The 27,272-nt window shown below is 37.7% G+C and overlaps 1 protein-coding gene across 1 annotated transcript; it reads right to left on the reverse strand.

Annotated features, from left to right (window-relative positions):
* Positions 1–1,319: 1,319 nt before the first annotated feature.
* On the reverse strand, positions 1,320–4,614 carry LOC132311227 (PR5-like receptor kinase). The gene is made up of 3 exons (XM_059809054.1): positions 3,727–4,614; positions 2,823–2,885; positions 1,320–2,701 (listed from the first exon to the last, which is right to left on the reverse strand). The coding sequence occupies exons 2-3, from the start codon at positions 2,863–2,865 to the stop codon at positions 1,437–1,439; spliced, it is 1,308 nt and encodes a 435-aa protein (XP_059665037.1). The 5' UTR covers positions 2,866–2,885; positions 3,727–4,614; the 3' UTR covers positions 1,320–1,436.
* Positions 4,615–27,272: the final 22,658 nt, after the last annotated feature.

Raw genomic sequence — 27,272 nt, forward strand, 5'->3', positions numbered from 1 at the left:
GTCGTTACATGTATGCTATGTTATTATATTTGAACATTGGGAATGACCGTAATGCTCTTAGATGACCTAGGGTTCGGTTAAGGACCTGAATAATGATTCGAACCTCGGGTTTGGGTCGTTACATATTCAATCTAGGCTTTTAACTCATTTTAAAGTAATAATACAATGTAATTAAATGATTGGATATACTTTTTAAGTACATGTCTAATTAAAAATATCATACACATATCTTATATTCAATATTCAAGTCTGAGTAATATGTGTCCGACACAGGTGCTTCATTACTTTTGGAAACTCCATTTAACATAGCTTGTCACCTTGTTAGATATGGATCAAGAACTTCTGGTGAAGATCAAGGCTAGTACTGAGCAAATTGACTTGATTGGGATTGCTTGGGCTAATGCGTATGTCTGGGACTCCACAGATAGAAGAGGCACATATATATGGAGTAGCTAATGTTACTTTAAGAATAATTTCATTGAATATATTCACGTATTAATGAATTCAGTGCAGGGACTAAAACCTTTGTTGCATCGTTTGAAATATTAAAAGATGACTGGTAAAATAATGATAAATTTGATGTTTTAAGTATTGAAATCTTTTGAGAATAATAATTAAATAAGAAGAGGTGAAATATTACATAGATGAGCACCTTGGAACGCATGATCAACTTGGTGAAGCCTTACAATTTTGCATAAATTGGAATTGCCTCTACCTAACTGGTAAGCAGAATGGAGTTTGCTACCAAATAACATTTAAAGGTTTGATTTATCTTCAGCTTAATTGTGTTTTCTTACTGGTGAACAGTCAAGAGACCAGAGGGTATTTTGATTTGAAGGGTTTGAGGCAGTTTTGGGGTGTTTGATTTGCTGATGATACTTCTTTGTGATGGTTCTCATATATGAATAACCAAGTAATGTCCTTTGTGTGTGTGTGTGTGTGTGTGTGTGTTAATGTCCTTGCCATTTTAGTATGAATAACAACAGCCTTATGGGTTTTTTTGTATTAATTGAAGTTATTGTGGTGATTATAATTTTGAAATCAGTTCCACTGCAATTTTTTATTTTTTTTAATGGAAAATTGCTTTTAACAATTCGGTTATCCTGAATGGATCCACTGCTTCAACCCAGAAAAGTATTTCAAACCTGTACGGTCCCCCTCCGATATAAATCCTTGTTGGAATCGAGCTTCCTGAAGATAAGAATATTCTTTTAGCCTATATATCAAGTGATCTAGCTTCTGGTGTTGGAATATCAAATTAAAAAGTTGGTAAGGTGAATGCACTAGGATCAAATCAAATAGCTAATATTTTACAACTAAAAGGTTTTGATAACAATATGACATCTTCAAATTTTTTAACGAAATAGATTAAAATAAAATGTAATCTAAGATACAAATTGAATCTTGTACTGTCGGAGTAAGATTATTGTTCACTTTTATGAGGAAGAGCTGGCAATTTGTATCTCATACTTGGTCATTAGTGGCGTGGAGTCCTTGTACCAGTACGAATCAGATCCCTCCCTTCTTGAATCATTTGGACTGTTATCAGTACTACCAAGTGGTTTCAGCACATTCATGCCTACTGAATACAGATAGTGGAATGGTCTAGGAGGCGGAGCAATGTCCACTCCTGCCTCCAACATCCTCACCACAACACTCATCGGTGGCCTAGCCTCTGGCGAGTCTTGAACACACCACAAAGCTATCATGGACATTCTCTCTGCCTTCTCTCTATCCTTCTCTTCAATCCCACACGATATGGTCATCGTTGCCAACTCACCCTTCTCATACTCATCCCAAACACGTTTCGGGAACCAATCTAGGCTCTCTGTAGGACCACTTATGGCATTCTTCCTCCTTCCAACTATCTCAAACAACAACATACCATAGCTGTAAACATCACATTTATGAGTTATTGGAAAATTCTTCAGCATAAGCTCTGGTGCAGAGTAACCAGGAGTCCCCCTATATCCGGTCACACTTGCGTGGGTGCCATCCCTATTCCAAAGCCTTGCTAGCCCAAAATCTGCAACCTTAGGAAAGAATTTTGCGTCAAGCAAAACATTGCCAGGCTTGATGTCATAGTGAATGATTCTTTGCATGCATTCTTCATGCAGATAAGCAATACCTTTGGCCGTACCAACTGCAATCTCATATAGCTTCTCCCACTCAATCGTTTGTGTATCACTGAACAGGTACTTGTCAAGAGATCCATTTTCCATGTACTCAAACACTAACGCACTTATAGAGGGATTATAGCAAAATCCATATAGTCTGACTAGATTTATATGGTTGGTTCTTCCTATTGTGCCAACTTCTGACATGAATTGCTCTTCAGCTCTTCTTTCTGAGCTCCTTTTGAGGACCTTTACTGCGATTTGCACTCCATTTGGAAACTGTCCTTTGTAAACTTCCCCAAAACCTCCAGAACCCAACCTTGTTGAGTAATTACTTGTGAAGCTACGTAGTTCCTGTTCATGAAATCTAATCGCTTTCTCATTTGCCAGGTCTTGGAAGAACTTCGCCATTGAAGGTGCATCAACCTCCCAAATTGGAACTCCATTCAGTGATGGCCGATTGAATGCTCGTTGCACTTCACCTATGATTGGTTGCATTTCCCTTATAATTGGTTTTCTCTTCATCCAAAAATATAAAATGAAAATGCATTTTACTGCCAGTACTATCAAAAGCCCTGCTATGCCTGGAAGTGGAAACAACTTAAAATGGTGAGATCTTAGGCTCAATTTGATGTCAATGAAAATTCTTGAATATCTTTTCATATTTCCCTTTTCCTGATTTTCTCCTTTTTGCGCAAAACTTACCAATTACTATTGCAACAATGAATGTTTTCTCTGGTGAAGACATGGAGTCGTTTGTGGATATCTCTGGAAAAAAAACACAAGGCAAAATCAATGAAACTCTTCAGTTTGATTGATTATATTTCTAATGAACATAATATTTGCTTGGATTTGATAGGCAATGCTGTAGAGATACAGATTGTTTCAAACAAATGATAAAAGTTTTTCTGCAAGTATTTGGGTTTATGGCTTGAGTAACTTTACAGGCTGCCATAAAATGAAAACATTTATTAATAAGATTAAAACTAATGTTATCATCCATGTTCCTTTTCAATCCTACTTAATCCAAATGCATCATAAGACTTTTAGATTGATGTCCACCTTTCATTTATCTAATAATTATTATCATCTTTGCCTCAATTCCATGCAAATATTTGTGTCTTTTTCATCATGATGTAAAGCTATCAATAAAAAATTCCCCCGTTGCATCTTGTAAAGATGAAAATTGTCATCAAATTTATTATTCTTTATATTGAACGTTAACGTGTTATCATTTTAATTCTTCACACTTATACATTATATACTAAGTTCTACTAGACTGAAATCTCTCTATTATAGTCAAGCCCATATATTTTAATGAGTGTGTAGATAGAAAGATATATATATATATATATATAGTTTCTTTTGTGTCTTTCTCAACTGGAAAACTGGCTTGAGAGCATATAAACAATACAAGAAAATTAATTCAAGGCATTCTCTGAAGAACCCATCAATTATTTATGTTGTTCATCATTAAATAGGCCTTTTCTTTTCCACTCAACAAAATTAAAAAACTAAATAAAATAGAAAGAGGAAGCGTTGTTATACACCTGACTTAACAAAGAATAACTCCAACACATTAAGCTTAAATAAGCAGTAAATCACATACCAGCTAACAAGCAGGTGAATATGGTGAGAAGCAGATCAATGAGCCAATGAGTCCTTGTTGCCTGATCTTTGGCCAAACACCTTTAAAATGTTCCTAGAAAGTTTGTATTCTAAAAGTTTCTTCACAAACAAACAAACTGTAGAGAGATTACAATAAGAATGCGACTAAATTTTGATATGCCTTGTGCAAACATATATAGGTTGTTAGAGATAATATGGTACAAGTCTTTACTCGGCTATGACTTTTATTAGTCAAACAAATTTGTTCGAGTATTTGAAACGGTTTTTAATTATTCCTAGTCCAAAATATATAATTGAAAAGAAAGAGAGGAAAAAAAAAAAAACGAGGGAATCATAGCAATGAGCCAATGAGTCCTTGTTGCCTGATCTTTGATCAAAACCTTTAAAATGTCCCTAGAAAGTTCTAAAAGTTTTTTCACAAACAAACTGTAGAGAGATTACAATAAGAACGTGAAGAAATTTTGATATGACTTGGGCAAACTCGGTTGGTGAGATAATATGGAACAAGTCTTTACTCGGCTTTGACTTTTCTTAGTCAAATAAATTTGTTTAAATATTTGAACCAGTTCTTAATTCTTCGTAGTCCAAAATAAATAGAATTAATTTTACTTACACCCTCTCAGATTTGATTAAATATTAAATTGAAATTATCACACCCCAAAAATTCTAACAAAATGCTTTGATACTATTTTGTCACGTTCCAAAAATTCTAATAAAATTCTCAATTTATACAAATCCAAATACATCAAAATACACCTATTATCATAAAAAAATACTCTCTTTTATACAAAATTAATTTCCCCAAATATATATAAAAATTCTTCAAATAAATAAAATAAATCCTATAATACCGACTCTTCACCCTAAGCCCGTATTTAGCAATCCCCGTTCATTTTCGGTACCTAAAACTGGAGGGTAGTGAGACAAAAAGTCTCAGTAAAAAAACCATAACAAAAATTTCATGGAGATTTAATAAAATAGCTTCACAAAATATATATAATCATGTGAGTATATAAACAAAATACATATATATTTAATTAAAATATTTAATAAAAACCGTTTGAAACAAAACCACTCCAAGCCATTCAAGGTATAGAGAAATCTACACTGAAAAAAAAAAAAAAAAAAATTTCCTCATCAGATCACCAAATCTCCAAGCTCCAGCCTCCTCTACAAACTCTCGGCTCTCTCTGCTTACTCTATTTTTCTCGACTCACTCTCTGTGTCTCGCCAAAGTCCCAAAACATAATATATAGGCAAGGCAGCCCACTGACCTCATGAAATCAGCTAGCAAACCCACGTGCGTATAGCACAAAATCAAAAACGTTACTCTAAATATAAACCAGTGGGTCCTACCACATTACTACCTTACCTTATGTTCACTTTTCTTTAAATTCAAATCTGCATTTGACATAACTAACAAACACACTAATTCAGCCCACGTGAAGGAAATAAAGGCCAAAAACTTTTTGGCCACAAAGTCACATTAGTAGGACCGGTAAAAGACATCATCAGGATCACATTTCCATTCTTCTTTTTCCTCTCAAATTTTGTCCAAGTGCTACCACTTTTTCCATCAGATTACCTATGTGTGTGTATATATCTATATCTATATCTATACTATTCTAAAAGTATAAAAAATTTCTCAACATTTTTAAATTTTAAAAAAATAGAAAATATTTTTTATTAAATACTTTACATTAAATTTTTTAATCATTCAACAGTTATGTCATTTGAGTTGCCCCATCCGGCATTAATACTACTTATATAAAAGTGTAAGCATTTTTTTCTACAATTATTTAGATACATTTTCATCAATTATAAAATATTTTATATTTCATTAATTATAAAATATTTTATATGAATTAAAACAAAAAAGTAATACCTTTAAAAACTAAATTACCATTATTAATTTTTTTCATAAATCACAAGTCTATTTTATATTTATTAAAATCAAGAATTAATACATTTTAAAGTTAAATTACCTTTATTAAATTTCTTCTTAATATATATCTTATCTTAATTTTATTCTAAAAGTGTAGTCATATTGTGAATTTCTTAACATTTTTACATTTTTTTTATATCAAAAAAATCTTGTATTTATTTCAAGAGTTACTTGACTTTCCATCTCTCTATTTAATTTTTATAAATTGCCTCACACTTAAACACGAATATTTTTCTCCTCTATATATATAGCATTTATACATTTTTATTTCTTTCAAATAAAAAATATCTTGTATTTATTTCAAGAGTTACAACTCTTGACTTTCCAGCTTTCTATTTAATTTTAATAAATTGTGTTACACATACATGCATAAGAATATCTTTGCTTCCATTTTCCATTTGAATTTCTCACTTACATAATCATTATTTTTTTCTACTCCTACTTTTTATTTATTTCAAATAAAAAAATATCTTATATTTATTTCAAGAGTTACAACTCTTGAATTTCCTTCTTTCTATTTAATTTTAATAAATTGTGTTACACATACATGCATAAGAATATCTTTGTCTCATTTTCCGTTTGAATTTCTCACTTACATAATCATTATTTTTTTCTACTCTTACTTTTGAAAGAAGACGATACTGCTTGAGAAAGTCCTGGATCTGAGGAAAGCTTTGTTCTGGTAATGAAATCGTAAGCTAAATTCCACCAATTTTTTTTTTTATTTTTTATTTTTCTTTATAAAAAATATTATGTAGATATCTATGTATGCATGTCTATGTTATCTTTGTATTTCTTTTATTTTCTTTTATATTATGTAGATATCTATGTATACATGTCTATGTTATCTTTGTGTATGTGTGTGTAAATAGGGCGCACAAATACTACACAAGATATTCTATGAAGATATTATTGTCAACTTTATTCTGGTAAGGAAACCGTAAGCTTACTTTCACCAATTTCTTTTATTTTTCTTCTATAATATAGATATCTATGTATGCATGTATATGTTATCTTGTGTATGTGTGTGTATATAGGGCGCACAGATGCGTATATTCTATGAAGATATTATTGTCAATAATTTTTATGAAGTAAAGATCATAGGGGTGGGTATATACATGTACATATACTGAATTTTTGTACAAAATTTGTTAATTTGGAATTTACGTTTTTTGGAATAAGAAGATTTTTAATTGATTTTGTAGATCCAAGCAAGTGGAGATCCTTATTTAATTCTTTTGTGATGAGGATGAATTGTGAACAAAATATCGAAGTTTAGAGTATTTTTGATTTATAAATTAATTTAAAGTTATGGCTAAGTTGGTAATATTAGATATCTTCAGCTTGTGATAGTGTAAGAATTTACTTTTCTTTCGGTAGGACAACCCTCTCCATATAAAGTTATAATTTTCTTTAATTTTATTTTTATTATATGTAAATACAACACTTGAGTATTGAGAAATAGATAAGGATATATAAATATATATATTATATATGACCTAATATTTTATAATAATAAAAAGTTGAGGAAGATAGACCAAAAGAACATGTTTTTAAATCTAATTAATTACACTATTTGATTGTTCAGATTCTTCAACCTCTTTTTATATATGTATATATTTAAACCATAATTTTTATATTAAAGGGATAATAAAAGTATTTTTAACTCAAATTAATTATACTTTTGATTATTCATATTAGTGTAAAAAAGGAAAGAAAAAAAAAACTTGAAATATAAAAAAAATTATAATATTCCCACTAATTCTAAAAGTGTAAGAAATTTCTTCAATTTTTTTTTCCTCACATAAAAAAAATTCATTAAAGCATAATAATTCATGCCTCATTAATAGTATAAATAATGATATATAAATGTATATATTATATATGACCAAATATTTTATGAAAAAAATTGAGGAAGACCAAAAGAATATGTTTTTTTAATCCAATTAATTACTCTATTTGATTGTTCAGATTCTTCAACATATATATATTTAAATCATAATTTTTATATTAAAAGGATATTAAAAGTATTTTTAAATCAAATTAATTATACTTTTTATTCTTCATATTCTTCACTATAAAAAAATAAATAAAAAATAAAAAAAACTTACAAGGAAAAAAAAAATTATAATATTTCCACTATTTAAAAACAAACCCATTCCTTCCCAAAAATTTCCACCCAAAAAATTCTAGAGCCTAATTCACATCAGTCCAAATAGAAAAAAATAAAAAAATAAAAATTGTAAAAGGAAAAAAAAATATCGTACCGACTTAGTTTTTTTTTTTTTAAAAAAAAAAAAAAACACACACACAGACAACAAAAAGAAAAAGAAAACATAAACGGGAAAGAACAAATTGTACCATTTTTTTGTTTTTAAAACACACGACCATCCAACTTCAGAAATTTTCTCTATTTCCAAATTTTTTTTATTTTAAATTTAGAAAATTTATTAACATATATATCAACTATATATAATAGTTTATAATGCCTCCAGAAAGGTTAAAACAAATATATATATATATATATATATATATATATATATATAAGGAAAAATAAAGTACCATTTTTGTTTAAAAATAAAATAAATATGAGCAAAAAAAAAAAAAAACAAAAAACAAAAAAAAAAACAAAAAAATACGAAATGGACCAACAAAAAAAGAGACTACTATTTTTGTTTTTAAAACAGACGTTCACCCAACTTCAGTTTCTTAGTCACTTATATTTTCAACATAATATTCTTATCTATCTATACTACTTATAAAAATGTATAAAAAATTAATTGTTTCAATACATTTTTATACTATTTTAAATTAAAAAATATTATTAATAGTATTTTTAAATTATGTGATGGTTCATTGTCTACAAAGTTTTCTAATATTTATTTTTCTTAAATTATGTGATGGTTCATTTTTGCAAGGTGTGTCTTGTGACTTACCTGAATGTTCATCTTTTTGTTTACTTGGGGTTAGATGATGCATTACTACCTTCTATAGCAATGGGAGTGTAATACCCCGTAATTTTAAAGAATGTATTTAAATTAATTTTGTGTTAGGTTAATTAATTTTATTTATTTGTGCATACTACATTATTATATTATGTTCATTTAATTGTGCATGTAAAGTAATTGTGTATGTTAAAATAGTAAATTTATTCATTTAATTATGCATGTATTATTAATAATAATTTTATTTGTTGGTTATGCTTATATTAATCATTATTAGCTAATTAAAGTATTATATTTGTGTTATATAGTATTATGATATTATAATGTATTCTTTTGTAATAATAATAATTATATTAGTTTAATAATAATAATAAAAAAATAATAATATAATAATCATATAATAATAAAAGTTTATTAATAATAATATTAGTAATAATAATAATAATAGTTATAATAAATCAATGTAATGATGGAAAATTAAATACTAGGATAGAATTTCATTTACTATGGTAGAATGGTGGATCAAATATCTTGATTAAAGATAGCATTGTCTTAAAGCCATATAGGTAGGAATATGAGAAATGGGTGAGAAGTTATTATAAATTAGATATTTGTAATATTTATATTATATATTTTGTGTATAAATTAACTAGCTTGCCTTAGAAAAAAATAAAAGGGAGTTAGAAGCAAAGTATAAATTCTAGAGAGCTATTTTATAAGAGTGAAAGGAAAAGAGAAAGAGAAAGAAGCTTGGACCGGTGTAGGCAATTTTACCCGACTACGCGCAGACCGGCGGATTTATTTTAAATCCAAAAAGGCAAGTTATTATCTACTTTTCCCCTTTGAATTAATAAATTAATTGTTTAGCTTATTTTTATGCATAGAGCCAAGGTTTGGAGGTTAATAAATTATTAATTTTATTTTATTAAATTAATGGAATTTTAATTATATAGGATGGTATATATTTATTTAATGTCCTATGAAATTAATAATGGCTAAAAATAATTAAATACGACTTTAGGGATTTTTCTAGAATTTTCTAGATTTTTCCGGGCATTTTCTGCAATTTCCGGCGACCTTCCGGCGAGTTTTCCGGTCGCCGGCAGTGGGGGAGACGACCGGAGTGATCCGGTGCGACGCGGCACACCATAGGAGGGTGTACGCGCGCATCCTGGCCATTAGTGGAGTCTGATTGATCCGGTGCATCGCGGTCCATGATACCGCGGTACACCCGGATCTGTGGGCGTTGGATGGAGGGAAGATAGGGTGAGATGATCCGGTGTGACGCGAGTACGGAATCCGGATGCAGCCAACCAACCAGGAAGTGACACGTCAGCAAGGCACCCTTAGTGCGCGCGTGGCAGCGCGTGCGCGCGCGTGGGAGCGCGTGGCTGATGCCAGACGCGCGTGGAGGCGCGTGGGAGAGTGGGGAAGGTTGGGCTGCGCGTGGGGAGGCTCTGGGAGGCGCGTGAGGGCGCGTGTGGGGTCCCTACAGCTGCTGGAAATTACCAGAATACCCTTAGGGCCTGTTTTGTAAATTCCAGAACCTTAAACTTGGATTTTTAGGTACTGTGTTGGTAATTACGGGTTAACGGGCCACGAAATTATTATTTTAACACCCGTTACTTATTCTTATGGCTGATTAATCTTTTCTAAGCATTTATTGGCTCGTTCGCAGTACGGATACTAATGTGATTTATTTAACGACATTGTTAAATATAAATAGTGTTATTATCGTATTTAATGGTATCAAACATTACTGTTAAATTAAATAAGGCCATGGTTTTAATCAGATAAATTATCCATGATATCTTATAGGATGTTTATACTGTTAATTGATATATAAACCATGATTATTATGCTGTGTGCATTTCAGGAAATAAATGGACTGTTTAATTATGTCGCATTTATATTATATGGATGTGTTGCCATATAGAACCATATGAGCTGGCTAATAAGTTTAGACTCATTTATACCTTATGCATTCGTTGCGATAGACAGATGTGTGGCTGTCGGGGTATGTGGTTTAATATTATTGGCATGTGTTGCCTAATTGACATACTCGGTATATTTATTAATATTATTGGCATGTGTTGCCTAAATTGACATTCTCGGTACATTTATTAATATTGTTGGCATGTGTTGCCTAATTTATATGCTCAGTATATTCATCAGTACCTTGCGAGGTGTTATCACTGTGTAGTTCGTTATAGTCTGCGTTGTCAGTACCGTACACCATGTATAATAGCTGATTTCCCGGGTAGGGAAAGGCGACACTTGACCACCTAGTGTGAGTCTAAGTGATCACCGTCTATTCTGGTTGAGGTCATGTTATACATCGGATAGTTCCCGTAGGATGTATACAGATATAGTACTCATCCGATTCATAATGATTAATTTATTTGATTCTCTGATTTGGGTCATAGTAGAGAGGACTTGCTCGTGGGGTTGACCCACCATTGTTGTTATTTCAGGATACGGTCAGTATCCGTTTCAAGGCTGAGGTTAGCAGTGTGGGACCATCATCCGAACTCATCTACTCCTACGATCCAGTGCAGGGTAGAAGTTTTATGTAGTATTTCAGTTTCAGTTTTTATTTACTTTTGACGTTGAACTCTCAGGGTTATATTTAGGGATCCCTGACGTAGGATTTCCAAGTTGTAATGAAGTACTGTATTAAATAAAGGATGGATGGATGTTGTATTATTTAATGTTTCTTTCCTGTCTAAATTCTTTTAATTCCATCATTTTGTATTCCATGCTTGTATATTGCCAATTGTTTTGATATCCCTCGTTTTTCGTGTATAAGCCTGATCAACTTATGCGTGAAAAATGTGGGGGTGTTACAGTTGGTATCAGAGCATTCCAGGTTCGAGTGTCTTAGGGATCTGTGATTACTATACTTCCGCGTTGTGTATTCTGATAATTAGAGCCTAAGTATTAGGGTTCTTTGTATTCTTTTAGTCGGTCCATGATAATGTACTGACGTTAGATTCTTTCTGAATTTAATAGAAGGATGTCTCGGCGTGGGACAAGGAATGCGAACCGTCATCGCAGTATTTCCCCAACTCAAAATGAGAATCAAGAATTTTCTCCTCAAGTTGCTGATATCATTGCACGAGCGGTGGCAGCAGGAGTAGCATCTGCTCTACGAAACCAGCAACCTCCTCCGATAGTACCTGTTCCTGAACCAGTGGCACAGCCAATGTCATGGGACAAAGTTCGTCACTCGTTCATCCGGGGAAATCCACCGACATTTGCGGGGTCCACAGATGTCTTGTTAGCATATCAGTGGAAACAGGAGAGCGAGCGTCATCTTCGGATGGTAATCTGTACCGAAGTGCAGAAACAGATGCTGGCTACGTTTATGCTGATAGGCAATGCATTGCAGTGGTGGGAGTCTGTTACTACTGTCGAAGACAGGACCAGATTGACGTATGCTGAATTTCAGACTCGCTTTGACGACAAGTATTTTCCTATGTCAGTAAGATCAGCGATGAAGACCGAATTTCTGGATCTGCAACAGGAAGATATGACTGTGGCTGAGTATGAACAGAAGTTCATAAATTTGTCATTATTTGCACCAGAGGAGGTCAATACGGAAGAAAAGAAGAGAGACCGCTTTGTGAAGGGGTTAATATGGCCGATTAAAGTGGTGATCTTAGGTAGTCCAGCATATACTACTTATATCCAGGTGGTTAATGCCGCCTTACAGCACTGCCAGATGAGGAGTGATTACCGGAAGTCCAAGGGAGATAAGCGGACTAACCGAGACTACCAGACAGTGGAGAAAGGAAGCAGCAGTGGTACCAGGTCCAATGATCGGGGCAGATTTCAAGGACATCAACCTTGGAAGAAAAACAAAGGAAACCTAGATGTGCAGAGGGATGGAGTCCCTAATCAGGGTAGACAAGGTGGGATACCTCAGACCGGACAGGAACAGTGGTCGGGAAATCAACAGAGAAGGCAGGCAGGACCTTTTACGGGACGTTGTTATCACTGTAGAGAGATTGGGCATCCGGCCAAGATGTGTCCCAAAGCTAAGCAGGGACAGTATGGGCAGCCGAGACCTAATCAGCCGTTACCTCTACCGGCCCCACCGATGCCACGTGGGCAAGTTCAGAATTTTCCGGCACTTCCAGCACCACCATTTCCTCCGGGACAACCTCCACAGCAGTTGCACCATGGCAGAGTTTATAACTTCATGCCACATAATACGCAGGCTCCTCAGGCTATTGAGGGTATGTTTTCTATACATGGTAGAACTGCTCGTATACTGTTTGACACTGGTGCATCACATTCTTTTGTGTCTAGATCTTTTGTTATCTTATCTGGTATGACGACTCAGTTATGTGACCAACCTCTTAATATTTATACACCATTGGGAGTTGGCGCAATTTTACGAGAGTATAGCGGTGATATCCTTATAGATATGGGCCGGCTTCGATTTCTTGCAAATTTGTTAGTGTTAGATATGCATTCGTATGATGTTATACTTGGGATGGACTGGTTATCTCAGTACCATGCTCAGGTTAACTGTTACGAAAAGTCTATTGTATTTTCCATACCAGGACAGGAGATGTATCTTCTTGTTGTACCACAACCTGATAGAGGGCCTAGCACTTATTTATTCGTTCTTGAGGAGGACTCACAGGAAGCGACTGCGGTATCTCTTGACAGCATCCCGGTAGTACAGGAATTCCAGGATGTATTCCAGGAAATTCCAGGCTTGCCACCGAGTCGAGAGATAGATTTCGTTATTGATTTAGCTCCAGGCACTACGCCTATTGCTAAGGCGCCGTACAGAATGGCACCAGTGGAGATGCGAGAGTTGAAAGATCAAATTCAACAGTTGCTCAGCCAGGGATTTATTCGCAGGAGTACTTCACCATGGGGAGCACCAGTACTGTTTGTAAAGAAGAAGGATGGATCTCTTCGTCTTTGTATTGATTACAGAGAACTGAACAAGGTCACTATTCGCAACAAGTACCCGTTGCCCAGAATTGATGACCTGTTTGATCAGTTGAAGGGAGCTACTTACTTCTCAAAGATCGATTTGAGGTCTGGTTATCATCAGCTACGAGTCAGAGAACAAGATGTTCCAAAGACAGCATTTCTCACGAGGTACGGATCTTATGAGTTTCGTGTTATGCCTTTCGGTTTGACGAACGCTCCAGCTGTCTTTATGGACTTGATGAATAGAGTATTCAGAGAATACTTAGATCAGTTTGTCATTGTTTTCATTGATGATATTCTGGTTTACTCTAAGTCGGAGAAGGACCATGCCAGACATTTACGCACAGTATTGCAGACACTTCGAGAACATCAGTTGTTTGCGAAGTTTGAGAAGTGTGAATTTTGGCAGAAAGAGGTCAAATTTCTGGGACATGTAGTGTCAGAAGAAGGGTTAGCAGTAGATCCAGCCAAGGTTGCGGCCGTTATGGAGTGGGGACAGCCTACCTCACCGACAGAGATTCGCAGTTTTCTGGGATTAGCGGGGTATTATCGCCGGTTCATCCAGGGATTTTCCAAAATTGCGGGTCCACTTACTCATCTAACTAAGAAGAATGTACCATTTGTATGGGATGATTCTTGTCAGACTGCTTTTGCTGAATTGAAGAGTAAGTTAACTTCTGCACCTGTCTTAGCCACACCTCAGAGTGGAATCGAGTATTTAGTATTTACCGACGCTTCTCTGAAGGGTTTGGGTTGTGTGTTGATGCAAGAAGAGCGACCAGTTTCTTATGGGTCTAGGAAGCTTAAGCCTCATGAGCTTAATTACCCGACTCACGACCTAGAGCTCGCCGCAGTGGTTTTTGCCTTGCGTATTTGGAGACATTATCTTTTGGGGGAGACTTTTCGATTGTTTAGCGATCATAAGAGTCTACAGTATTTGTTCACACAGAGGGAACTGAATATGAGACAGCGCAGATGGTTGGAGTTCGTGAAAGACTATCATTTCTCTATTCAGTATCATCCAGGGAAGGCGAATGTTGTAGCAGACGCACTCAGCCGCCGACCCTATGTCAGCCTTTCAGCTTTGTTTACAACAGAGTGGGATGCTTTGAAGACTGTTGATGAGTTAGCAGACGCTTTTATGGCATGTGTGGTAGTAACTCCTTCTATCATTCATCAGGTCATTCAAGCGCAACTCTCAGATCAACAGTGTATTGATCGGGTTTCGGAGTTAGCCTCCGGAGATGTTCCTTTTTATTCTATAGGGACTGATGGAGGATTGAGGTACAAGGGACGTTTAATTGTGCCTTCAGCTGATAATTTGAGAAATGTTGTGATGAGAGAGACACACACTTCTCAGTTCTCTGTACATCCAGGGGGAGACAAGATGTATCAGGACATGAAACGCCAGTTTTGGTGGGCCGGCATGAAAAGAGATATAGCTATCTTTGTCTCTAAATGTAGCACCTGTCAGATGATTAAGATTGATCATCAGAGACCGCCAGGATCGTTACAGCCACTTCCCATACCAGAGTGGAAATGGGAGAGTATTTCCATGGACTTTATAGAGGGATTACCTACTTCACAGCATAATCACAACTCTATTTGGGTCATTGTTGATAGATTGACCAAGTCCGCTCACTTTCTGCCTGTTCGTTCAAACTTTACGTCAGAACAGTATGCTAAGCTGTATATTGCAGAAATGGTGAAACTTCATGGAGTACCATTGTCCATCGTATCAGATAGAGATCCGAAGTTTGTATCGGGATTTTGGAGGAGCTTTCAGCAGGCTTTGGGTACAGAACTTTATCTTAGCACTGCTTATCATCCTCAAACAGATGGACAGACTGAGCGAGTTAATCAGATTTTAGAAGACATGTTGCGGGCATGTGTTCTTGATTTTAAGGGCAATTGGGAGGAATATTTGCCGCTTTCAGAGTTTGCTTATAACAATAGTTATCAGAAAACTATTGGTATGGCACCATTTGAGGCTTTGTACGGCAGACCGTGTAGGTCTCCTGTCTGTTGGCTTGGAGTTGGTGAGAACAACTTTCTGGGTCCTGAATTTATTAAGGACACGTCAGAAAAGATCGCTATCATTAGGGATCGGATGCGTACAGCTCAAAGCAGACAGAAAAGTTATGCTGACCGTCGAACTCGTGCTTTGGAGTTTAAGGTTGGTGATCAGGTTTTGCTTAAGGTTTCTCCCATGAAGGGAGTAATGCGGTTTGGGTCAAAGGGTAAGTTATCGCCTCGTTTTGTGGGTCCTTTTATGATTACAGATCGGATTGGGGCAGTAGCTTATCGTCTGGCTCTACCAGATAATCTTCATAGGGTACATAATGTTTTTCATGTATCTATGCTACGAAAATTTCTACGGGATGAAGATCGATACCAACACATTGATGTGGGTGAGATTGAGTTGCAACCCGATGCAACCTATTTGGAACAACCTTACTGTATTCTCGATCGTAGGAATCAGATACTGCGCACGAAGACTATTCCATTAGTACGTGTACAGTGGAGTCATCATAATGCTACAGAGTCTTGATCGGTTGGTCAATTAACATCAACCTTCGCAATAGCACGAATCATTGTAAAATAGGGCTATTGGTCGGGTAAGTCGAACCACTGGGACTGCGCTAATCTACGGCAACCTAAGTATCTAGAATCATTTTAGAGTGATATGGAGTGTTCATAGAGGATTTGTTGGTTGTCACTTAAGTTATGAAATTAAGATGCATGAACTAAAAACTTGCAAGAATTTAAATGAGATGAAATTCGATTAAAGACAACTAGGGGAGTGAATCCGTCTCCATCCCTATACACATGCTAGATTAGAGCTAAATTGGGGAAAAACAATATATAATGGCCAAGAATTATATAGCAACTCATGGTTGCCATATAATTAACAAGAAGTACATTGAATCACAAACAAGAATAATCCATCAAAGGTGAATATGTTTAGACTACCTAAACTAGAGTGTAGCTTAAACACATATACTTAAATGAAAGACTATCAAGCCCTTGACACAATGATGAAGCACATGAAGGTAGGGATTAAGCATACACCATCAAAGGGCTTCCCTAAGCAATGATCTATCAAAGTCACCTATCAACATGTCATTAAACCATTCCATAACCTAGTTTCCATTCTCACCATGAAAACTCAAGCAACATGATTAATGTAAGAGGTCATCTAAAACAAGATAAACAACTCAAATAAATCATTCATAGCAATATTAACATTCATTACAACAAATGAAGTGCTCTTGGTTATGAAAAGACCATAGCATATACATTGTAATCCCCAAAATAAAGCTAAACTAGATCATGCTTACAAGGGAGGGACTTCATCACCTCCCTAGAGGGTGAGTTAGTTACCCATAGAAGCTTTAGATGAAGGAAAAACCATGCCTTTTCCCTCCATTTTCGAGCTCCCTTCTTGTGGCTTCAAGAAAACCTTCTCTTGCTCTCCTCCCTCTCTCTAGAAATTCTGCCCTTCCAAGATCCTTGATAATGAAATGCTCCTTTAGCTTTTGTAGGCAAGAAAACCAACCAAAACCCCTCAAAACAAGGCCCTCCACACATCTTCTACCAACTCCAAAAAGAGGAAATAAGAGATGAGGGTGACAAGGCACAAGTGGGCTGAAAATGAGGACTTCCGGAGGGCATTCTGCCCAATTTTCGAGCGCTCGAAGGTGGCTCTTCGAGCGCTCGAAGCTACTTTCCAGCTTGAGCCACTTTGGCAAAATGACCATAACTTCCCGCTCCGAACTCCAAATGACGAACCGTTTGAAGATTTGGAAAGCTAATTCAAAGCTCTACATAAACCATGTTATAATGAAAGTCCAGTTCTGAAGGTTGGAGGGTCAAAAATGAGGAGCAAGGTCGAAATCCATTGCTGCCAGGCTGTTCTGCGCACCTTTGGTGAAAATAGCATAACTCTTTGCTCTGAACTCCAAATGAAGCAAACTTTATGTCTTTGGAAAGCTGATTCATAGCTCTTCATGTTATATGTTTTGATGAAAGTCCAGTTCTCGAGTTTGCTAGGTCAAAAATGGCGATCAAACTCACTTCCCACTGCTGCCAGAACTTCCTTAATGAGCACCATGACATTTAAGGCTTCAACAAAAACTCATTCTTGCTCCTTTTTGGCCAATGAACCTGAAAATAAATATGAACATGCAAATGAAGGCAATCTAAATAAAATAAACAACTAATGGACTTAACTAATGCAAATAAGGGCGCTTGAATATGTAATATTCGGTGCTTATCACACCCCCAAACTTACATTTTGCTAGTCCCTTAGCAAAACTAGAATGAAAAAAAAAAAAAAAAAAAAAAAAACTTAATGAAATGACAACCAATGAAATGCTTCCCATAGACATCAACCATGGTGAAAAGGAAACATGCATAGCTCAATTACAACTTGAAACAGACAAAAGGTCAGAGATGCTATCATTAGGTAGACTACCTTGCATATACGAAGCATTGATACAAAAATTTGCTAAACACATTTTCAAATACATGCATCAACATCGTGGTCAATATAAATAATTCAATTGTCATCTCTTGAATGGAAATCAACTCTAACTTCAGTGAAAGTGAACCGGATTTCCTAACATGTGGCTTTAACCTTTTCTTTTCCAATTCCAAGACACAAGTCTTCAAATCATTGAATTCCCTTACTTTTGAAGTCCCTAAGGCACGAATTTATTCACAAAACAACTTTTGTTGCTTGTTGACAATTTATTAAAACAAAAAAAACGATACATAATATGGTTGTGCAATGTTGAAGTCCCTTAAGCTTTCTAACCACCCCATGTAGCAAGCGTTAGGCCAACAACTCCCAAACCAGATGGCTTTAGGGTGTTAAGTGTAGAGACACTCCATAGGGCTTAATAGCTCAAGTTGGAAAGGCTACGAACTCCAACGAACCATGTTTATTACCAGTTTATTTTTTTGAATGACCGTGCAATGTTTAAGTCCCTTAAGCTTTCTAACCAACCCTTGTAGCAAGCGTTAGGCCAACAACTCCCAAACCAGATGGCTTTAGGGTGTTAAGTGTAGAGACACTCCTAGGGCTTAATAGCTCGAGTTGGAAAGGCTACGAACGTCAACTGGTCATTATTTTCTTCTTCTTATTTTTTTTTTTTTTTTTTTTTTTTTTTTTTTTTTTTAACATGCCAAAGGTATCCATCCATTAGGTTCATCAATTCAGATTAACTAGGTCAAGAACAAGGTCAATCCAGTTACATGCCTCACAGTCAAGTTTCCGGTGTGCATCTGTGCATTGTGAAGCATACAAGAGTATAAGATCCAACGAGAATCTAATTGAAGCATTTATACAGATTGAATTGCATCCGCATGATCATTTCAAATTCAAAATTTTTTCTTTATTTTCCAGACTTAACAATTGCTTTTATACACAAGGTATTAAACATGAGCATCATCTCCGACAAGTTTCAAATTGTCATATCATTGTTTTACAAAAGTTGACTTTATTGCTTTACATGGATCAAAATACATTATGCAGGCAAAAATGAAATACCCAAAAATGCAATTGCACCCCCAAACTTGAATGACACATTGTCCTCAATGTGTGAAGACAAGTGACGTCAACAAAAAGTGAAAAACAAAAACAGGAACAACAATACCATGAGAATGAGGAGAGAGCATGACGGGGTGACAAAAAAAAACTCCCATGCGACGTCTCACAAAAACAAGCCCCCAAACTTGAATTGTGCAAGCTGCAAGAAACAGTTAGAAAGATAGATGGGAATAAACATGACAAAAATAATGAGACAGTAAAAGAAAATATGTATTGAAAAGCAGGTGGACAAAAGAACAAAAAGAACTAAAAAGGGGCATGCCAAACCAGATCTAGAAAGACAAAAACAACTTGCCAAGTTCAAAATAAAAACGAACATACACAATTGAAAAAAAAATAATAATAATAAAATAAACTACGAGCTAGGGGGAAGACGGGCAAGGATAGCATTGAGGAGAGAGTTGGTTTCACGCCTTTCTTCTTGAGCTATGCGATGCTCTTCAGTAGCAATACGGCGGTCTTCTTCTGCACGGTGGTAGTCCTCACGCATGGTCCGATTGTAGTCAGCAAGGGTGGCCTCAAAATGGTCCAGGCGGGTGTGGATGCCGGCAATGCTGGCTTGTAGAAAAGCATAGTCAGGTGGAGGGTCAACAGGGGGCACCTCCATGCCAGCAGCCTCAGCCATGGGATCATCCCCGGAAAGAGGAGGAGATGGAGAGCGGGGGACTGGAGGGGCAGCAGGCTGAAGTGGCCGAGAATGGCTAAGAACATTGGTCCACCGGCGGAGAGAAAAAGTCTGAATCTTTTTGCCTTTAGGTTCATGAGGGGGAACAATGAAACCTTTACGCTTCAAGAGCCGGATGATGAAGAAAGGCAATGGCAATGGCCGATTTTGAACGCGCTGATGCCGCGCATTGATACATTCGTCCCAAAACCGCATAAATGTGTCCCAAATGAGCTCCGGGATAGAGAACCATTGGCCTTGGTCCATGGCATACAAAGCTTGCAACATTAAGCCTCGACGCTCGGTGCTGTGCACCAAGGGGCAAACATTGTGCTTGAGAACCGAGTCAAGGAACCACACGCGCTCCGGAAGAGTGGATTTGAGTGTAAAGCTCCGGGGTCGATGAGGGTCATCAATATTGCAAATGGCAGCCACCACTTGCTCGACAGTTAAATCATCGACTTGCTCATACAATGGCTGGCCTGTGGGGTCTAAGAGGTCATCGGGACATTCCAGAGGACAACCGGAAATGTCAACAATGTCGGCCAAAGTGAACGAAAAAGGAACACCATCAATAGATGTGGCGAGAGAGATGATGGGCGACTCTTCAGGACAAGTGAGATTCTGGTAGAAGAGTTGCACCACTCGAGGATAGGTGGTCCTAGCAAAGGGCCGGCAAATGTGCTGAAGGCGCCGGTTGGCTAGTTCGGACACTGCCCAAGAGGTGGTGGGAAGAGCGGCAAAGACATCCGTGAGCGGAAAGAGAAGCTCATAATTGCGCTTTCTGTCAAGCCAAGGGGGCTGGGGCTGCTCACGAGCAGCAATTGGGGCATCCACAGATGGTCTAGAACGACGAGAAGGGCCGGCACGAGACATTTGGAGAGGCGGACGTGGATGGGGAATTTCAGCGAACACCTGGCGTGCACTACAAGAAGAAGAAGGTGTAAGAGATGGCAATGGATGAAAAACCCAAAAAAAATTTTAACAACCTATGCTCTCTATCCTAGAGCAACATCAACAAACCCAACACTCCTCCAAAATTATCATCCCCACACTCCTCAAAATGACACAATAGAAATGAACTAAAAAAGAAAAAGAAGAGGATACTTACAGTGAGAGGAAGCTTGGGAGCAAGATGATGGATGGATTGAGGGAGGAGGGTGGTGAAGAGGGGTATTTAAAGGGGTGGAAGACATGAATGGGGGTGCTGGAATGGGGGAAGTGGAGAGGTGGTGGGGTAGTTATGGAGGAAGTTCATGGAGGGAGTGGGAGAGGTGGTGGGGTAGTGGAGAGGTTAGGCAGTTGGGAGAGGGAAAGGGTGGGTTTTAAAAAAAAACTGAAGCTGCTCGAGCTCTCGAAGGTGGCGTCGAGCGCTCGAGCTTCTGGCAATGTGGTCGAGAGAGGGCGCTTCGAGCGCTCGAAGGTGGCGCTTCGAGCGCTCGAGAATTGGGCAGTGGGGCATCAGGAGGCGTCGAGCGCTCGAAGGAGGCGCTTCGAGCGCTCGAGATTCGGGCAGTGAGGGGTGCAGGTTGCCTCGAGCGCTCGAGGGTGGTGCCGAGCGCTCGAGATTTGGGCAGTGGGGTGCTTGGCTGCGAGGGGAAGATTCGAGCGCTCGAAGGAGGCTCCTCGAGCGCTCGAAATCTGGGCAGTGTGCTCCTTGAAAGCTTCGAGCGCTCGAAGGCCCTTTTTCGAGCGCTCGAACTTCTGGCAGTAGGCTCCTTAAGGCTTGAACTTCAGGGCATTGATGTTCCTAGGTCCCCTAAAAGCTTGGAATGAACTTTTTGCTACATGGTAGTGACAACAAAGTCCCCAGGTGAGTCAATGTAGGGATTAAAACACTCGGATGGACTTGGAAAACCTTGAACATTTGGTGTATTGAAAGAAGGAGGTTATGCGCAAGAGTACCATGTTGAAGGACCGATGAATTTGCCGGATAGAGCTGAAAATCTCCGAGAATGAAAGCAAAGGCTTAAAATGACTAAGACAACCACTTGGAATTGTAGGAGCACAATTCAAGTTAGTCCCCAAAGAAAAATTAAATTTTTGGCTTTCTCAACCGTTTTCCAGAAAATTGCAAGGCACGAGCAATTTGAGAAGGTAGGGAAGCTTGGAACATCGAAAGAATTTCTTCCCTTGCTTTGCTAAATTTAATGTCGATAGCTAGACGAACCAGGATCAGGATCCATTGGAGAGATGGATCCTTAACGATCCGTATGCAACTTGCCTCCTTCATATGGTCTCAAACTTGGATCAATGAATGGTGAGGGATATTGATCCTTCCGAAGAGAAACAAGTTTGGCCTTAGAGGATTTGAGCATCGCTTTTAATCTCACTTCTTTTATTTTCAGATTTAAGCAAAGGTGTTGCTTGTTCGAGATTATGGAGGCTCGTTGAATGTCATTGTTTTGACTAACAATGGTAGGATCATGACCTTCCATATTTGCAATCTCCAAGTCATAAACCTCATTGTACTCAAATGGTTTGTTCACAGGTTGAGTATCATGGATAATGATTCTAGATTGGGCTGGAATGATTGGAAGAATTTTCAGCAACTTGTCAACATTCTCCTTACCTTTGTCCGGTGGTTCACCCTCAAAATGTTGAGGTAACTCCGGTGAAGAAATGGAAGGAGATGGACAATCCCATGATAGAGATGGATTTGGTGCTTCCCATAAAGGAGAGGAAAATGGTGATGGAATATCAAGCAAGGAGTTAACTTCCCGAATGGATTTGTCCACACTAAAATCCTCAAAATCAAAAGGGACCAAGCAAGCATGTAGGGGATCCTCCGTTGAAGGAGGTGGGATTGGATTTTGAATGTGTTCATCAGCAATAGTGATTTCAAAACACTCATTGTCATCTGAAGGAAGTTGAACAGCATTGAAGATATTGAGCTTAACATTCATATTCCCAAAAGAGATATCCATCAATCCGGATCTACAGTTAATGGAAGCATTAGCTGTAGCTAGAAAAGGACGTCCGAGAATTATGGGAATGTGTTTTCTTGGATCATGGACTGGTTCCGTATCAAGAACCACGAAGTCTACCGGGAAGTAGAATTTGTCCACTTTTATGATCACATCTTCAATAATTCCCCGTGGTTGCTTAATAGATCGATCAGCAAATTGCAACACTATCGGAGTTGGCTTTAGATCTCCCAAACCAAGTTGTAGGTAAACCGAATATGGAATCAAATTCACACTAGCTCCTAAGTCAAGGAGGGCCCTCTCGATTTTGTTGTCACCAATGACACAAGAGATTGTGGGGGCACCCGGATCCTTATACTTCGGAGGAGTGCTATGCTGAATGATCGCACTAACATTTTCGGTTAACCTCACTTTCTTTGGTAAATGACTTCTGGAAGTGCGCTTTTGAGTGCACAAATCCTTAAGGAATTTTGCATAGGGAGGAATTTGCTTGATAGCATCCAAGAGAGGAAGATTGATCTTTACTTGCCTAAAGACCTCCCACATGTCTTGAATTTTGCAATTCTTATTCCCAAAATGTGTCGACTCTTGAAGACGTTGAGGGAACGGAGCTTTTGGCTCATAAGTAGTTTCCACATTTGGGGTGACATGCGTGGGACTTCCGTGAATGGTATTTGGACAAGAAGAACTTGGATTTGGACTTGAAGAGCTTGAATTTGGATTTTTCAACGGAGGGTTTTTCTCACTTGCGTCTCCATCAACCTTGTTGTCAACCACTCTACCACTCCGAAGGGTGGTGATAGCTTGAACTTGTTCATGAGTCGGCCCACTCGGAGGAGGGGTTTCATCAATCACATGCATTCCTCTAGGATTTTCAAATGGTTGAGCGGGAAGCTTACCCTTGTCTTTTTGAAGAAGTTGGTTCACTTGGTTAGCTATTTGTCCCATTTGATGTTCAAGCCTAGCTATGGATTGAGTATGGGAGTGAACCATTTGGAGAGTAGGTTGCAAGGATGTCAAGAGATGCTTGTTGGAATCTATGATTTGCTTATTTAATGATTCCATCATTTGCACATTTAATGATTCCATCATTTGCTTGTTTGCAGCCACTATCTCATCAATTGGATTCACAGGAGGTTGAGTGGAGACATTTGGATTGTATGGAGGTTGGTAGCTTGAAGAGGCTTGGAAAGGCCTACCTTGATATTGAGAAGAGGGCTGATTTTGAGGCCCTTGATTTTGAAGTTGGGAATTTTGTGGGGCTTGTTGCCTCCACGAAAAATTCGGATGGTCTCGCCAACCCGGATTGTAGGTGTTGGAATATGGATTGTTCCCGGGCCGTGAGAACATGGCATTAGCTTGCTCTTGGTTGGGATTGGGAAATTGCTCCGGTGTGGGGCAATCTTCCGAGAGATGAAATGGACTATTACATGAGGCACAAACCGAACTTGCCGAATTTTGAGACAATGAAGGAGGAAGATGTGGTGCCATCAATTGGTAGAATTTATGAGCTATGGCATCCACTTGAGATGATTCCTCCCTTATTGATTTTTGTTGACAAGGATTGGTGTTCTTTGGAGTGGTTGAGGTCGGAGCCCTACGAGAATTGTGTTGAAGTGAATTTTCACTCAAATTCTCAAGTAAGGTCCAAGCCTCATCCGCATTCTTGGACATGAACATCCCACCACAAGAAGAGTCAACCATAAATCTATGGGTGTCGGTCAAACCGGCATAGAAAGCTTGCACTAATTGCCATTTTGGGATCAAATGATGAGGACATTTTCGAAGAAGGTCTTGTAGCCTTTCCCAAGTCTCGTGGAGTTGTTCTCCATCAACTTGAGAAAAGCTTAGAATGGAACGCCTCATTTGGTTGGTTTTACTCACCGGATAATACTTCTTAAGAAATTCTTGTTGCAATTGAGCCCAAGAAGTAATAGAGTTGGGAGCGAGGGAGTTCAACCAATATTTTGCCCTATCCTTTAGGGAGAATGGGAAAAGATGTAAGTGGAGTGCATTTTCAGAAAATCCTCTCAACCGGATGGTCGAACAGATTTCAAGGAACTCATCGAGATGCTTATATGGATCTTCATTATCAAAACCATGAAAAGATGGAAGCATTTGGATGGTACTAGATTTGATCTCATATTGAGCTGCATCGATGTTTGGCATTACTATGCAAGAAGGAGAAGCATAGGTGGTAGGGATGAAATGATCTCTAAGAGTCATTGGCTCGATATTAGGAATTTCAGCCCTTTCATTCCCCGGATTTCCTATATTATCTCCCATTGTATTAAATTCAGTTTCAAGATCCCTTGTAAGAGTGAATTCCCTAAGGTTTCTTCTAAGAGTTCTTTCAAGAGAATTGATATCAATGGGCGAATCGATTGTGGGTAGAGAGAGTGACCTACGACCGAACATCAACAGCACAGCATATAATCAACAAAGCAATTCATTATCCACAACTCCACATACGATGTTCCCTTTCTCCTCAATTATCAAGACAGAAAATTAAAATGGCCACGACAAGGACCGATGCTTGGAATTGAAAATACACAATTGAAATAGCCTCGACAAGGGCTTGCAATTTATCTACTTCTAAGCTTAACACATGCACGATATCCACAATTCGAAACTAGAAGTCACGAGACTTACCTGGGGTCCTCTAGACTTACAATTTGCTAGCATTCCCACGGCGAGCTTCGAGTTCCTAGAATCTCACTTACAACACAAAAAAGGTTAAACCACACAAGAAATATTCACAAAACACAGTATTCACAATCAAACTAAATTTAACCCTAGAACCTTGGTCGCTAAACCGTTTGCAGTCCCCGGCAACGGCGCCAAAAATTGATCGGTTGGTCAATTAACATCAACCTTCGCAATAGCACGAATCATTGTAAAATAGGGCTATTGGTCGGGTAAGTCGAACCACTGGGACTGCGCTAATCTACGGCAACCTAAGTATCTAGAATCATTTTAGAGTGATATGGAGTGTTCATAGAGGATTTGTTGGTTGTCACTTAAGTTATGAAATTAAGATGCATGAACTAAAAACTTGCAAGAATTTAAATGAGATGAAATTCGATTAAAGACAACTAGGGGAGTGAATCCGTCTCCATCCCTATACACATGCTAGATTAGAGCTAAATTGGGGAAAAACAATATATAATGGCCAAGAATTATATAGCAACTCATGGTTGCCATATAATTAACAAGAAGTACATTGAATCACAAACAAGAATAATCCATCAAAGGTGAATATGTTTAGACTACCTAAACTAGAGTGTAGCTTAAACACATATACTTAAATGAAAGACTATCAAGCCCTTGACACAATGATGAAGCACATGAAGGTAGGGATTAAGCATACACCATCAAAGGGCTTCCCTAAGCAATGATCTATCAAAGTCACCTATCAACATGTCATTAAACCATTCCATAACCTAGTTTCCATTCTCACCATGAAAACTCAAGCAACATGATTAATGTAAGAGGTCATCTAAAACAAGATAAACAACTCAAATAAATCATTCATAGCAATATTAACATTCATTACAACAAATGAAGTGCTCTTGGTTATGAAAAGACCATAGCATATACATTGTAATCCCCAAAATAAAGCTAAACTAGATCATGCTTACAAGGGAGGGACTTCATCACCTCCCTAGAGGGTGAGTTAGTTACCCATAGAAGCTTTAGATGAAGGAAAAACCATGCCTTTTCCCTCCATTTTCGAGCTCCCTTCTTGTGGCTTCAAGAAAACCTTCTCTTGCTCTCCTCCCTCTCTCTAGAAATTCTGCCCTTCCAAGATCCTTGATAATGAAATGCTCCTTTAGCTTTTGTAGGCAAGAAAACCAACCAAAACCCCTCAAAACAAGGCCCTCCACACATCTTCTACCAACTCCAAAAAGAGGAAATAAGAGATGAGGGTGACAAGGCACAAGTGGGCTGAAAATGAGGACTTCCGGAGGGCATTCTGCCCAATTTTCGAGCGCTCGAAGGTGGCTCTTCGAGCGCTCGAAGCTACTTTCCAGCTTGAGCCACTTTGGCAAAATGACCATAACTTCCCGCTCCGAACTCCAAATGACGAACCGTTTGAAGATTTGGAAAGCTAATTCAAAGCTCTACATAAACCATGTTATAATGAAAGTCCAGTTCTGAAGGTTGGAGGGTCAAAAATGAGGAGCAAGGTCGAAATCCATTGCTGCCAGGCTGTTCTGCGCACCTTTGGTGAAAATAGCATAACTCTTTGCTCTGAACTCCAAATGAAGCAAACTTTATGTCTTTGGAAAGCTGATTCATAGCTCTTCATGTTATATGTTTTGATGAAAGTCCAGTTCTCGAGTTTGCTAGGTCAAAAATGGCGATCAAACTCACTTCCCACTGCTGCCAGAACTTCCTTAATGAGCACCATGACATTTAAGGCTTCAACAAAAACTCATTCTTGCTCCTTTTTGGCCAATGAACCTGAAAAT

Source organism: Cornus florida, unplaced genomic scaffold (assembly GCF_030987335.1).
Source record: "Cornus florida cultivar Cherokee Brave unplaced genomic scaffold, ASM3098733v1 CherokeeBrave_3.0.0_Hap2_Chr06, whole genome shotgun sequence".
NCBI lineage: Eukaryota > Viridiplantae > Streptophyta > Magnoliopsida > Cornales > Cornaceae > Cornus > Cornus florida.